The sequence below is a fragment of the Pangasianodon hypophthalmus genome, chromosome 26, assembly GCF_027358585.1.
Source record: "Pangasianodon hypophthalmus isolate fPanHyp1 chromosome 26, fPanHyp1.pri, whole genome shotgun sequence".
Classification (NCBI taxonomy): domain Eukaryota; kingdom Metazoa; phylum Chordata; class Actinopteri; order Siluriformes; family Pangasiidae; genus Pangasianodon; species Pangasianodon hypophthalmus.
Genome location: NC_069735.1, coordinates 13,949,938 through 13,964,886, shown reverse-complemented (window position 1 = coordinate 13,964,886; position 14,949 = coordinate 13,949,938). Strand labels below are relative to the sequence as shown.

General features: G+C 39.0%; 1 protein-coding gene across 1 annotated transcript; it reads right to left on the bottom strand.

Moving 5' to 3' along the window:
* Positions 1-2,035: 2,035 nt before the first annotated feature.
* On the bottom strand, positions 2,036-13,309 carry slc5a7a (solute carrier family 5 member 7a). Its single transcript, XM_026931701.3, has 9 exons — positions 13,162-13,309; positions 12,472-12,696; positions 11,699-11,812; positions 11,384-11,539; positions 9,934-10,082; positions 8,822-8,965; positions 7,592-7,745; positions 5,386-5,603; positions 2,036-5,166 (listed from the first exon to the last, which is right to left on the bottom strand). Exons 2-9 carry the CDS (start codon positions 12,653-12,655, stop codon positions 4,507-4,509), a joined length of 1,779 nt encoding a protein of 592 aa, XP_026787502.1. The 5' UTR covers positions 12,656-12,696; positions 13,162-13,309; the 3' UTR covers positions 2,036-4,506.
* Between the last annotated feature and the right edge of the window lie 1,640 nt (positions 13,310-14,949).

Here is a 14,949-nt window from a genome sequence, read left to right as displayed (position 1 = left end):
TTGCATTCAGGAGTAAATCAATTTCCAAGCACCCCCTTCTAATCACAGCACAGATTTCATTTGAAGAACAAAAGAGCAAATACGTACCATCATGTTCATTTATTCGAGCAATTAGAGCTTTAATTTTCCTCATCCAGATGTAGATTTGAAACACTGTGCATCACATTAACTTCACTTCCTGGATTTAAAATTGCCGTAAATTTGTAATTTTATTTATACTTGTGGTTTTGGGTGAATTTTAAATTAATCCCTTTCATTTCAAAAGACCAGTCAATTAGACTTTCAAAAATAACCTTAAAAACATTGATGCTAGTTGATAGTCATCCATAGCACTACCATGTAATTTAGAAAAGCAATACACTCAGGGAGTGCTTGGATATACGTCACAGACCCCCGTTTGTGAACCATAGCCCGACTGTATGAGATCCATCTATCGATCTATCACTCTTCACACTCTTTTCATTATTTAAATACTTGGCTGCTAATAATTTTATGCTTTATGCTAATATATTTCAGGGATTTTTAATCTATTTGATCATTTTCAGGATTGTTTTCCAAGACTCTAAAACTAGTTTATAACAATACAGGATTTTCTCAGGGCTCACAGAAAACCTGTTAGTTAGTTACTGATAACCTCGGGAAAGAATCAATCTCTTCAGGACTGTCCTGTCCTGCTATTACCAGAGACAGAGCTGATCCGATAGCCATGATTGGTGTTGGGCTGGTTCGGAAAAAAAAAGCTGGAAAGGATGTTGGAGGAAAAAAATAAGAATGAATTTGATCTGATCTTGGAGTTCAACAAATGGAAAAGATTGGAACTGGATTTTTTTTTTTTTAACTGTAAATGTTTACATATAAACAGACTTGAGAGTGATGTATTGTTTCCTGTATTTTTTAAGTCCTTCAGTTTAAAAAAAAATTATTTTAAAATGTTAAATATAAGATAGGTATCAATATCAGCTGATACTCAATGTTTCCATATTGGTATCGGAAAAGAAACAGTGGTATCGTACCATCTCTAGCTATTATAGCATCAGACTGGCTAGCTAGCTATGATTAAGGGAAGCTTCAGCAAATGTTTTGGTTTGTGGACTAAAAGAAGCTTATCCACAGCTACATATACTCTCATATATGACTTTCCTTATCGCTTTGATTACATTAAACCTCACGTCTTCTGGTAGGACTACGCTTCCCATCATACTCAATTAGCCAGCTAGGTTTAATGAGGGCCAATCTGATTATACGGCCTCCTCTGATAAGACTGATGACTCCTTTACAAATGCTGAGACAGTGAAAGGAGCTGGTGCCACAGATGGCCTTCTGACGGGGCTGCTGCTCTCTAACAGCACACAGGGGAGCACACAATCCTACAGTTAAAGTGAACAATATTAATAAAATGTGATTTGCTTTATGGGACCACTTTGAAAGGAATGTGCCTAGGGCAAAGACTGTTACATTTGCTTTCATCAGTTTTCCAGGTTGACAAAAATGGCACAGAACACAGAGTTACCAGATTATTAGGCACTTGATGGGCATATCTAATAAACTGGCAACTCACAAGTGTGTAATTTTCTTCAGAGAACGTTAACCCTGTAAAATTCCAGGATCAACTAAAGCATTCCTCACTCTTACACTCGTCTTACTGACGTTACTAAACGTTGATGCTTTAATAGAGAATAACTGAATAAAAAGGTGGGAGACGTAAGAATAAAACACAATCAGGCATGCTGTTATAGAAAAATAATGAAGAAATGGAGTTACTGTTACCATGCCGAAGTTAATTATTTCCAATAACAAGATGTGCTGAAGTGTTTTATTCCTCTTATACCACAGCAATTTGCAAACAATGATTCTTTTTTTATTTATTAAAGAGTGAAAGGTTGTACTTTTTATCCTTTTATAGTTATATTTAATTGTGTAGACATCCACAAAACAGTAAGTTCCTGTTATCACTTACATTACAGCATCTATAAACAGTCATTCCCTCACCAGTGTCTTGATGTTAATAAGAAAAAAATGCATGTTACTAAGAAATAGCAAAAAAAAGCAGAGCTCAGTCCTTAAGACTTTCCATGTTGGAAAACTTAAAGTTTTACATCTGACTGTGAAAAATGTGAAATGAATATCTCCTTATTGAAAACCATATTAATAATGATGCATATTTAAAAAGAAAAAAAGTTCATTGTAAAGGATCCGCCTCAGTTGTTTGTATAGAAAGATTAATGTATTAGAATGAGCGCTTAATATAAACCTGTGATTTGAATTACAGACAGGAATACTTTTAGATATTGTGGCCAATCAAAATCAAGAATTTAACAGCGTTGTGGTATAAATTAGTTGCACATATATGTAGTTTTTTTAAAAGAGAATTTTTAATGTAAGTAGCAGCTCAGTTTTATAACAAGTGAATAAAAGGCTGTGTAAAACTTTGCTGTATCTATTCGTTATGCTTTGAACATGTAAGTGAAGGTTCTATATACAGGTTTTAATATACAGGATCTATTCAGAATCAGTAAGAGGACAGAAGCCGGAGCCAGTCGCTTTCGCATTCAGAGACTCTGAGCTCGTTAACCCCATTGTTGTAGAAGAGGTGATTGATTAGACTATAAAACAGGACACATGTCCTCTCTCCATCTCCAAGCTGATTGAATCAGAAGTCCCCATATTTCAGAGCATACCATTAATAGTCGTTCGTAAGAGACGTGACACCAAATGTAAATCAACTAGCTGATACATGTATGGTACAATATACAAGCAACTAAAACGGTCTCACTTTAAAGTCTGAAGACTATTTACACATCTGGTTGATTTGTTTAGAGACTGAAACCCCATTCAATTCTGTGCATGCATGATAACTGATCCATTTCCAAATGCTATTTCGGATGGTCACGAATAGCCCCCTTAGACTGGAGAATCAATCTTATTTATTTATTTTCATTCTCTGGATATTAATCAAGCCAAGTGCACTTTGCTGTTGTTAGTGAATGGAATCTCTGGCAGCTACGGCAACTTAATTGGATTAAACTTTTGGACCAAGGACATGACGGAGGCCGAACAAGGGACGCAAGAGGGTGGAGTGGCGTCATCCACGTCACCATCGTCATTATCATCATCATCATCATCATCATCATCCCCAACCCCAACCTTCACCACTCTCAAGAAACTGTCGCAGTGGAGGGAAAAAAAGCCTCTCCCAATCAAACCCCCTTTCTTCTCCTCCACCCACTCCTTCCTGCACTCCGCCTCTGCCAATATAACCAGAGCACTTAGCGGAATGTAAGTAACGTAGGAGCTATTTTTAGATCCCTTTATTTGACTTTGAGTTAATGTCACATTTTTTTCGGACAATGTCATTTCTTCGGAGCTTCATGTCTGGAACTTACACGTAGCAACAAGACACAATCATTAAACTTTGTAATAACAGAATTTATTTATGATTTCTTCTACATTTAGAATCTTTTTAAGGCCAGAATAAATAAATAAATATAGATTTATTGGCCTAAAACCTTTTTCTCACCAAACTGAGTAACTCTACCAACACAGTAAAATAAAATTATGACTTTGTACATCTTTAAAATATATTAATATATACAGTATATATGTACACATCAGACAAGAAAAGACAACAAATGAACACTGACTCAGCCTCAGACTAGACACCGCAGTTATGAGTTTGCAGATAAAATATAACAGCACATATCCTTTAGTCTTTTGTAGCAGCAACTTCCTTTTCTAAGAAAGTGGCTGCTGAACCGTTTGCATAATATCAAGCTAATTTGAAATGGCACCTGCACTGATATATAGTGCACTACATAGAGAGCAGGGAACCATTTGAATTTCTATTTGAACAGCGCAGCTAGTTAAGGCGATTGTAACATCAATTTCCCCATCCTGTTCTCAAATTTACACAAAAATATGAATATACTGGACGTGTAATTATCTCATAGTTATGCCATATACTGTATATCATCAATGGGATTGAAACAATTTGCTAGATTAATGGAACAGCTAGTAACTATTTTTTATACATTTTAAGTACAAGATGATAAGATGAACTATGCTATACTGTATAACATGGGGCTCTGATTTTGGGTACATAGTCATTAAACCTGTAAGCTAATGCACAGTGTATTTTATTTAGGTTTTGTAAATGAGTCCTGACCTAGGATAAGGTTCAGAGAAATAAATATTGCCTCAATGGTAATGGTATAGTCACAGTATCTAGGGTTCTCCCTCAGAGCAGAGGAGCAAATTGAGTTCAGGGTTTATACATACCATACTGAAGCAAACCTGCTTTCCACTGGAATGATGTAATATATGATGCAATTTGTCACGTTTCTTCCACATTTGCTCCTGTTTTGCCATTTTGGCTTATCCTGCTGCAGCAATGGAAAATCCAATACATATGGTTAACTGTCCATTTTCATCCGTTGTCAAGGATGTACATCTCACGAGGCACTGTCCTTCCCATCATGGCCATGGTCCTAATTGAAAATGTAGTGGTCTTTACTCATTTTCATGAATAGGAGACTCTGGGCTGGAGTCCTCCTCCTCCTCTTCAGTGAGGGTTTCTTTCCTGCTGAAGGTGCTGGCCAAAGTGACGCTGAGACGTGGCCGCACTGGTGCCATCTCATTCAGCCCGATAACATTCCTGTTCACCAGCGTGGTCCTGTCCATGATCTCAGCACTGTGCTTGGCCACTACCGCATCCAGGAAGTCATACTTGGCTGACAGTGTGCCACTCTCAAACAAGTACTTGAAAAGGTAGGAGAAGGCTACGTTGCCCAGGAAGGAGGCCAGCATGGAGACCGTCTTGAAAGGAAACCTCTGCATTATCAGATGTTCCACTTCCCCCGTTTTGTGGTGCACCTTTTCCATGACGTACCAGCCCGGGTAGTAGATAAATGGGGGCAGTTTGAGGTAAGGCTCACCGCCGCCGACGCGCAAGATCAGGCCGAAGACGTAGCCTGCCACTGAACCATAGGTGTTGGTGCCTCGCACAAACAGGACGCTGAGGAGCTGTGGGAAGATGATCACGTAGACCAGGTCTGAGCTTAGGTACCAGAGCCCATACACTGTACCTGTCAGGAGAGCCATGGCCGTTGCCAGAGCACCAAAAACAAAGATGGTGATCCGCATGACCCAGACTATCTCACTGTCTGATGCCTAGAGCAAAAAGATCAGAAATGGTGGCTGAAGAAAAAATAATCACATTTTACTGTGTGGCTAGATTGTTTTATTGTTTTAGTTGGTGTGAGATTGGTGTAGGTCAGGTTTAATGCAAAAGGTGACATTATTAGAGCTCAGACTGTTGAATTAACATTGAATTATCATTGTGTTAGAATTAACATTGTGTTCTACAACACTAATGTAATGGGTGCTCACCGACTGGCGGAAAGCCAGTTGGTAGATGTTCCTGGCGAACATGGAACTGGCTGAAAGGATGGATGAGTCAGCCGATGACATCACCGCAGCAGACACTGCCCCCAGCCCAAAGAAGGAGACATAGGGAGGGCACAGGTACTGCAACACGATTGGAAGAATCATTTCTGACTCGTCGTTCTTCATAGGAGGGTTTGGCCCATAGGTCGTCTGATTCCAATCTACAATCAAAAGTACAGAGATGGTTACCATGATGATACATTCAGCCCTTAAACCCCACAATATGATTGCTTACACTATGTACTGTATTTAGGTAGAAACACCAATGTGCCTGCTGGATATTAATGTACACTTTTAGAGCAAATGTTTCCTCGAGGGTCCTCGAGTGTTAAGGATTCTCAGTTCCTGAATAGGTTCTGCATGAATCCATTTCTGTTATAGGGTTCTCCCAGAGACATTAGGATGCTTAATGGAAAAACTTGATTTGGCAGACTTGACAAGCAAAAAAGGCAACGCCTTGTTGAACTTCAGCAACTGGGTACAGTCTAAAGTAATATCAAAAACTCCAGCAAAATACAAAAACACAATTGTTTTTCAGTTAGACTGATGGTGGTCTGGCCATTGTTTAACTGACTTCAGTATCATTTATGTCATAATTAAATTCAGCTATTTTGGATTTTCTTCGGGTTTTTGCTGGAGGTTTTTTTTTTGGTACATTTCTGTCTAATTATTTTTCAAATGTAACATTTCAAGACTAATGTATATACCAATTACAATACATATTCAACAGTATCCTACATTTGTACTGTCATACTGTAGCAATATTTCCTAAAAGCCAAAGCTTCAGTTCCACATTGGGTCTTTGATGGTGAAAATCACTAGAATAAATCTGATTCGTCAGGCGTGCCTCAGATGTAATATTTACAGAGTTCACATCGTTAAACGGATAAGCCCTCAATAATAGATGAAGGAGACCAGCTGTTGTTATTTACACGTTTCTTTAGAGATCTGATGGGAACATGGCCACCACCCTGGGTTAGTACAGGCAGGGGAAAGACCTCCCTGTTGTGAGAGTTCATTTCAGAAAAAAATAGACTGTAGCAATCAGACATTTTCCCATGTGAGGTTCAGCAGCTGGCACATAATCATCAGTACATTCATGCTCCAGTGCTGTTTCAGATATTAAGCAGGAATGAGAATTTATGTACTAAAGAGGTCTTATGCTAGAAATATTGCTTTCACCTGTATGACTGATTTGTGAGGCAAGGGAGATTGCAAGCCTGGATAATACAATGGCATCATAATATAAATGAGAGCACTGGAACATTTATTAAAGGGGCTGGTTGTTTGAAGAGTGTTTTTCAGTTTCCCTTGAGAGCTCCCTGTCCTAAACTACTGTGCAATCGAAAACTGGGCTGTCAAAGATGGCTGCCTGATTTCCACGCTTAGAGAGCTAGCATTTGGAGAGTCATCAAACAGCATTCTCATTGGATTTGATCATTTCCAACTCAACACAGCATCTAGTATGAGACACACAATAATGTATTATCTATGTGGGCTAGCCTGGCTAAATTGTTGCTAGTTACTACACATGGAAAAGCAGAAACTAGCAAAACCTAGCTCCGTTATCCCATAACATATTAGGTCAGTTGTGTCTACCAGAGCAAAAAGAGACAATTAATAAAGAAAATTTTCACATTAAGGGGGGATCCTGAATGGTATGAGGTCTAGAGGTTTTAGATCACTCTCGATGTTGTTGAGAGATTGCTAGTTTGATTACTGACAATGTCTGTAGCTAGCTTGTTAGCTGCCCCGTGTTGTTGTTCCAAGAGTGGCAGTTACAGAGGGACTTGTATGTTGGATTTTCACCATGAACGAAGTTTTCCATGAGGAGACCTTTGTTTGGCATTTTTGGTAACAGTAATAGTGCTTTGTATCAGGGTGCATTGTTGATTATTTTCCAATAACAGCATGCACCAAAATGGTTATTTAACACACTTGGTCCTAATTCACAGAAGCTGGATTGTTTGTATTAGATTAGCAACATTAACCATATTGCAGTGCTCCAAAAATAGGGTAAAGTGTGCATGACCTTTCCTCAGAGTCTCTCTTCCTCTTTGGCCGTACTACTTTAATTGCTATAAACACATGCATCTAGCCTTTTTACCATAGTTAAAATATTTTTGCAGGCCTTAATGCTTCAGCTGACCTGTGGAGGCTCCAATAGCTCCGATCAGGATGGAGGGTATGGCCATAATGATGCAGCCGAAGGCAGCCAGGAAGGAAAGGACTTGGGCATAGGTAGCTGAAGAGGCAGAAAGAACCCGTTGGAAATAGACTTGCCAGGGAATTCCCCCCAACATCTAGGAACAAGAACGACAAGTAAATGCAGAAACCAAACAGCAAGACATAAGACAAATAATAACAGTTAACAGACTTTATAGCAACATAAAAATAAATCTGATCTTTTAGACGCAGGTTGACACAAAAGATCACATGCTACAGTGAGTCAAGTCACAGCTTTCACAATAAAAATATTATTTTTGCTTTCAGCCATAGTTTGATGATCATGAGTGACCCTTCATACATAGTTGAGGTTGGCTGGCCATTGCTTGCAGAACAGAGATGACAGAATTACTTGCTTTACAATTTCATTACAAGCCCTTGACATTTAGAAATACATATTGTTTCCTTTTTGCACCTTTCATTTGGAATAGGTCACGGAGTTCAATTACATTCTAGCATTTAATACTATTCAATAATTTTGTTTATGTGTGGCAGCATGAGAAATCTCTTCGCATGGTGAAATTCTGATATTTTGTACTATATATAGTAGGTCTGAAAATTAGTTTCCTAACCTAAAATGTTTCTCTTTTGCAAATATCTTGATCACAAGTAAAGTTCTAATATTTTAAAATCTGTTTATTCTCAAAAAAGGTGAAATGGGTGAAAAATGCATTTAAAGATTTCATTCCGACTGGACATTTCGACAGCTGGTATCTGATTACAATTTATATTGATTAGGCATGTCTGTTTTGCTACAGCATGTAGATATCATGCAACATGATCAAAACGTGGTAAAGGAAATCACACTTAGGTAGAAAGCTTAGCTAGTTTCAAACATCTGTAGAAAGAGTGACTGGTTTCAGCACTGTGTTTGTTAAACTTGTCTTGTTACACAACATGATGTTTGCAGGAGGAAGCCTAGGCAAGGTTAGAAATTAAATAGAAACATTTCCATGTTGTTTTGGTGAAATATATTTATTAGATATATATTACATATATATATTATACACACACACACATATATATATATGTATATATATATATATCTCATTCAGAATCCAGCCACAGTGACATCCTTTTTCTGTCGTTTCTTTGTATTAGGAATTGTCTCTATGGTACAATAATGACTAGTTTCCAAGTGAACTACACTCACCAGAAGGCAGAAGTTGTCTGCCCACATCCATTTATCTGTGCTTTCGATCGACCCCAGCCAGGGATCTTGGTAGAGCTCCTTTACTGCAGTCAGGCCGATGTCAGACACAGCAGGGTTTGAGAGCGCAAACGGGACACTGATCCACTGCAGAGAGAACAAAAACACTTTCATTTACTTTGTACACATTTTCAGTTTAGTTTCACCAATGACTTAAAAAACATGTATGTATTTCTTCACATTTTTTACATTTGGACAATGTAGAATATTGTAAAAAGATCTGTATGTATATTACAGTCAGCTCCACAAATACTGGCATCCTTGATGATGAATTAATAAAGCTTATAAAAAAAGGTCAGTGGTTAATTAGCTTAATCTTGAACTGAAACTATAAGAGAACTCAAACCTTTAACTGAAGTAAATTTACTCTAAGGCAAGTAGAACTCGATGCCAGAGTCTTGTCCTTCTTGTTGCTAATTTGTATGCCTCCAATATCCTTAAAATGTACTTCAATCAGGAAACAAGCTACTGGAAAGAAATATTTCAGACATTTGACCTTGCTGTGACCTTGCCTTGGGTTGGATCAATTACAAAATCTAATCAGTTCCTCTGCTGGTTACGAAGATAATTCCATATAAATCCTACAGACATTCAGATATTGCATTAACAAGAATCTCAGATGGATGCACAGACAGATAGACCTAGTGTCAGGGGCATAAGAAAATAAAAAACCCTTGTGTGTATATATATATACACTTTTTTTTTTAGGTTCACCTGAGTGTTTAGGAACTCATGATTTCCTATTTCAGTGGGGTATGAATATGATGTGACACAGAGGCCAAATTCTCAGTCATTCATCAACATGGAGAAGATTAGTGAATATACAAATAAAATGAGCCAAAAGAGAAACCTGCATAAATCAGGTAATGGCTCTGATTAAATTGTTTAAAACATCCAGAGCTGACTTTATGTAGACTGCATGTGGACCAGATTTCCAAATCATAGCCTAATTTATTTTCATTTCAACTTTGTAGTCTTTGTAGATCAGCAAAACAGGCAAGTCCTGCCAATTTCCACAACTGCACAGTGCATATGATTAAATAACATGAGTGTACCAGTCCCGCAAAGATGCAGAAGAGCTGAACCACGTCTGTGTAGGCCACTGAGTAAACACCACCAACCAGTGTGTAGAAAATGGCGATGAAGGCAGAAATGATGACTGACATGTTAATATCAATGTCCACAATGACACTCAGTGTTGCTCCTGTTGGAAAAAAATAATGGTGTGTGATTAAGAAGTAGACAGGCTCTTCAATGTTGACACCTTAGTAATAATTTTAGTGAAATGTGCCAGGCCTGGCTTTTCCATAAATGTTCTAGGACTGTTCCTGTCTCTTTTGGTTTCATGAACCTTTATTTCATTTATTCCAGTTTACAGTTCACTCTTATTGACTATGCACCATTTATTTCCTTCTAACTAGTATTTTGGAGACAAAAAAATCAGGCTAAAATCCTAAGGGCAAAATTATGTAGGCTAAATTATAGGAGTAACTGTAATTGAGGAGTAACTGTCCTCAACTCTGGACGAATTTCATTGTTCTGGACATTGTCTATATTCTAAGGTCCTCTTGGGCCCCCTGTTTACTCAGGGTCCTTTAATCATCCTCACCCACCTGTACCCCTGACAACAGAGAGATATGAACCTGAAACACTCTCAATTTATACAGGTCAAATTGTACAATTTTGTCTATAAGTAAGAAAAGAATATTTTTGAAGCGTAAGTAGTTTTAAAAGAAAACAACAAAAGGCTTAATTACAGGTATTAAATATGGTACACATGCTTAAATTAAAAAAGTAAAATCTAAGAGGAATGATGGAAGACCCATAGTGGTACCCTGGTATACAGGTTCCTGGAGCCTGGAGTTCACCCTGTCCTGTACATTTTAGGGTTTTCCTGCACTAAAAGACCTGATTCAACTTAGGAAGGGTTGGTAATTAGCTGGTTAATTGCATCAGGTATGTTAGCACAGGAAAATCATTAAAATATGGTGAAGTGGTCTCTGAGTGGTTAAGATTTTTGGGCTATTATTTGGGCTGCTAGTAGGTTGTGAGGTCAAATCCCAGCACCGCCAAACTGTGACTGTTGGGTCTTTGAGCAAGCCTTTATGTCCTTTCTCAACTGCACTTGGCTTTAGATGAAAGTACCTGTAAGATGTGCAGGACAGGGGGTACTCCTGCATTATGATGCAATTAAATAGGCACAAAGTTATTCCTCCAAAATCGATTAACTCTTCTTTGCCTTTCTTCCTTCGCCAATGCAACCAAAGTGGTGTGAAAATATATACAGTAAATGGAATTAAAATACATCTTTAGTGATAATATTAAAGAGAAAGAAAAGGAGGCTGATGTTGTTTAACTGTTGTTTATCTTTTAAACGTCACCCCTAACTGACTGTGTGTCACTGCTCAAACCAGTCGATTCTCTGAAACTTTCCTCTCTGTGCAACTGATATTGGTTTCTTCTAATTCAGGCTCCCGCATTGATTGATCTCCCTGTGTTCCTTACCGAGGGCTGATAAGATGGCGGCCGACCAGAAGATCTCCCCCATGAGCGCGGGGATGAAGAGCAGGCCGCCCATGCGCTTTCCGTACAGCTGCTGGAAAGGGTCCAACATGGTGACGTAGCCGCGGGAGCGCATGGGCTTGGCGAAGAACAGGCCACCTTAATGTCAGGAGAATACAGAATATAGACCATGATGATGATGATGCTGATTAGCCATGAATGAGAGGATCCAGGAAGAGTACTCATGGAGAGTGCGCATGGAAATAATAATAATAATAATAATAATAATAATAATAAAGTTATTAGGAATTATCCTACCCAGTACGAGACTCATGGCGTATCCAAAGGGAGCCTGCGCCCAGGCCAAGCCGAAACCAGGCAGATACACATATTCAGCCGTGCCGTTAATGTATCCACCTCCCACCCACGTAGCTGCAAATATCATACAGCAAGTATTCAACACACACACACACACACACACACACACACACGGTTTAAACACTTCTTTTTAACCTGACACTACAACTAAACGGATAAATTGCAGAAACACAGAGATGTTAAATAACTGAAAGTGTATCTATAGCTTACACTCTCAGAAATAAAGGCTCTAAAGTGTACTTTTCTTTGGCGTGGAACCAGCTTTAAATCTTTAATATGTAAAGGTACACCACACGAATCTTCCCATGTGAAGGGGATAAAGAAGATGTAGAAAAGATGTACCCTTGATGGTGCAGCCCTGCAGCAGGGAAAGTAGCCTGCCTTTATTACTCTCAGTGTGTATGTCCACATGAATGAACAGCAGCTAATAACACAATGTTTTGATTTTTTTTTTTAGCAAAATTAAACTTGCATCTCCAAAGATCCCCAAAGTATCTTCTTTTTGTTTTTACATTAATTAACACTTTCTCTAAAAAAGAACCTCGTCTCTGTTCCATTCATCAGTTTGACCGACGCGCAAAAACGCACAGTTTTCCACAGCGAGGGAAAAAGTCATTAAATATCTGTGATTTACCAAAAAAAGTTCTGAATAATAAAGACTTCTTTTCCTTACAGGGATTAAGCACATGCTTTATGTTCACACTGAGTCGTACCGGTCATGGTAAACGCTCCCACGAACAGTCCGATGTCTCTCCCCCCGACCATGATGGTCTCACTGCGGTCCGCTCCCTCCTCCACGCCGGAGTTCTTGTTCTTCCAGGCGGCCCATATTCCCACGCCGAGGATCAGTAAGTAGAAGATGACGATCGCCACCAGCCCTTCCACATGGATGGCCATCTTCACTGCGCTTCTGAACACCTCACTGGCATGGAGGAGACCTGATGCGCCGAGAGAAGAGGAGACAGGAGAGGAGAGAAAGAAAAGGGGAGAGGGGAACGAGCAACACACAAGCTGATCAACAGTTCACAACTGAGCAAAGGGATTTCAACCCAAAAGCAGCTGAGTCAAAAAAATCCACCTTTATTTTTTAATTCCTGTGCATTTTAAACATTTTAGACATTTTACATTAAGAACAGCACAATGCAATGGTGCATCGTTAATTAAACTAATTGAATTCGATTTCAAGCTTGCTAAAGTGCTTTTTGTTTCAATCCTTTATTCTCGTTTACATTTTACATTACACCTGTAAGGTTTACTATCCGACATGCAAAATGCGTAAGATTATATTATCTGCTCTATAAAAGTGAATATCTTCCATCATCCACTCTACTTTGGAGTTTAAATGGTTAAAATATTTTTGGCAACGTGTCTGCGTCCTGAAATTGAGTGAAAGTGTCTCTTACCTTTATGCAGGAGCACCAGACAAACACCAGGCACCGACTGGGAAGTGAAATAAATGAAGTGTGCGGTGCGCGCCGTGACGCAGAGAGCGCAGAGTCCGCCTTCAGTAACGAAGCAGTCCCGCACTTTTCACACGCACAGTGCGTTACACTCACGCTTTTATGAGAGTAAGATTTCGTCACAGCTTCGTTGAGGAACGTCAGAGTTGTGAATGGAGGTTTTCGTTCAATAAAAATGTCAAATGAGTCGCACGGCGCTGGAACTCATCCAGCGGTCAAACCCAAAACAGGAGTTTATTCCACACAAGAGTTCTGATTTCACCACATGTTGATTTCTGATATAAAAATTATCGTTAGAAGAGTTGTTTATTTACTTTCATTAATAATTTTGTAAGTAGGTCTCAGCCCAAGCAGTGGCATATCAGGGGTCTCAGACATGGGGTGGCAAAGGCAGGGCAAGCCCACACTACCGGGGTGGCCACAATGATTATGGATTGGACATGTTTACATCTGAAAAAAATATATGAATTATTTATTAGTGTACAATGATTAGCTGCATAATAATGTTGATTTTTTGACTTTGTTGCTTTCTAGTTTGTAATACAGAAGAGATTTGGCACTGCGATGGACTGGCATCCCATTCAGGATGTATTCCTGTTACTAGCTGTTAGCAGTACAAGGAATATACATATTTTTCTTAATATATATGTTCTCTGGGTTCTCCAGTTTCATCCCACCTACTAAAAACATGCTAGTAGGTGGACTGGATACTCTAAATTGCCCCTGAAAGTGTGTGGGCATGGTGCCCTGTTATGAAATGGCATTCCATCGAGGGTGTCCTCATGTCCAGTGTTCCTGGGATAAGCTCCAGAAGGGCAGGAGTATCTCAGTGGTTAAGATGTTGGCCTACTGTTCAGAAGGTCATGAGTTCAAGTCCCATCACTGCCAAGCTACCACTGCTGACCCTTCAGCAAGGCCCTTAACCCTTAACTGCTCAGTTGTATAAAAAACAAACAAAAAAAGCGATACATGTAAGTTGCTCTGAATAAGGGCATCTGCCAAATGCCATAAACTGTAAAAATGTAAATGGATCCACTGCAGCCTTGCCTGGAATAAAGTGCTCACTCCAAACAGATCAATGAAGGCATTTGAAAGGTTCAAGGCTTCTTCTAATTGAAACTCCTTCTGCTGAAGAAACACTCTGGTATAGGGTCCTACACTGAACCTTTAACGTAACAAGAAGAACCTTAAGGGGTTCCAGATTTTTCACACCTGATCCTGAGCTTCATCACTAAACACACTGAGTTCAAGCTGAAAAAGAGAACCATATGTTCAGTGACACATGAGAATTTATAACTAACCATACGGGTGGGTTCTCCAAATATTTGGGTTATTTACTATATATTTATTTGATTCAGTGTGCTCAACACCCACTCCTAGAAAAGAGCCTGAAACTAGAATGCTTAAGCTTCTCTAGTTTGTTGCTCTGGGGGAAACCATAAAGGTTGTATTTAGCACCCAAGAACAGATAAAACCATAACCCTGTTTCCTTATTAGAATCCTTTCCAAGTAGAACCCATCTGGGGAGCTAAGATCCCTTAACCATCCAAAGATCCATGTATCACCCCACTCCTTAAATCACGGTTCTCTAAAAGGGAATAAAGCCTCCACTAAAAGCATTGGGTTCTTTTAGAAACCATGGAAGATTCAAGAACTTTTTGAAACAATTCTTTTGGAGGCACGTTTAATGGTTTGACAGTCTGTGGAACAAATAAAGATCTTACAGGGACA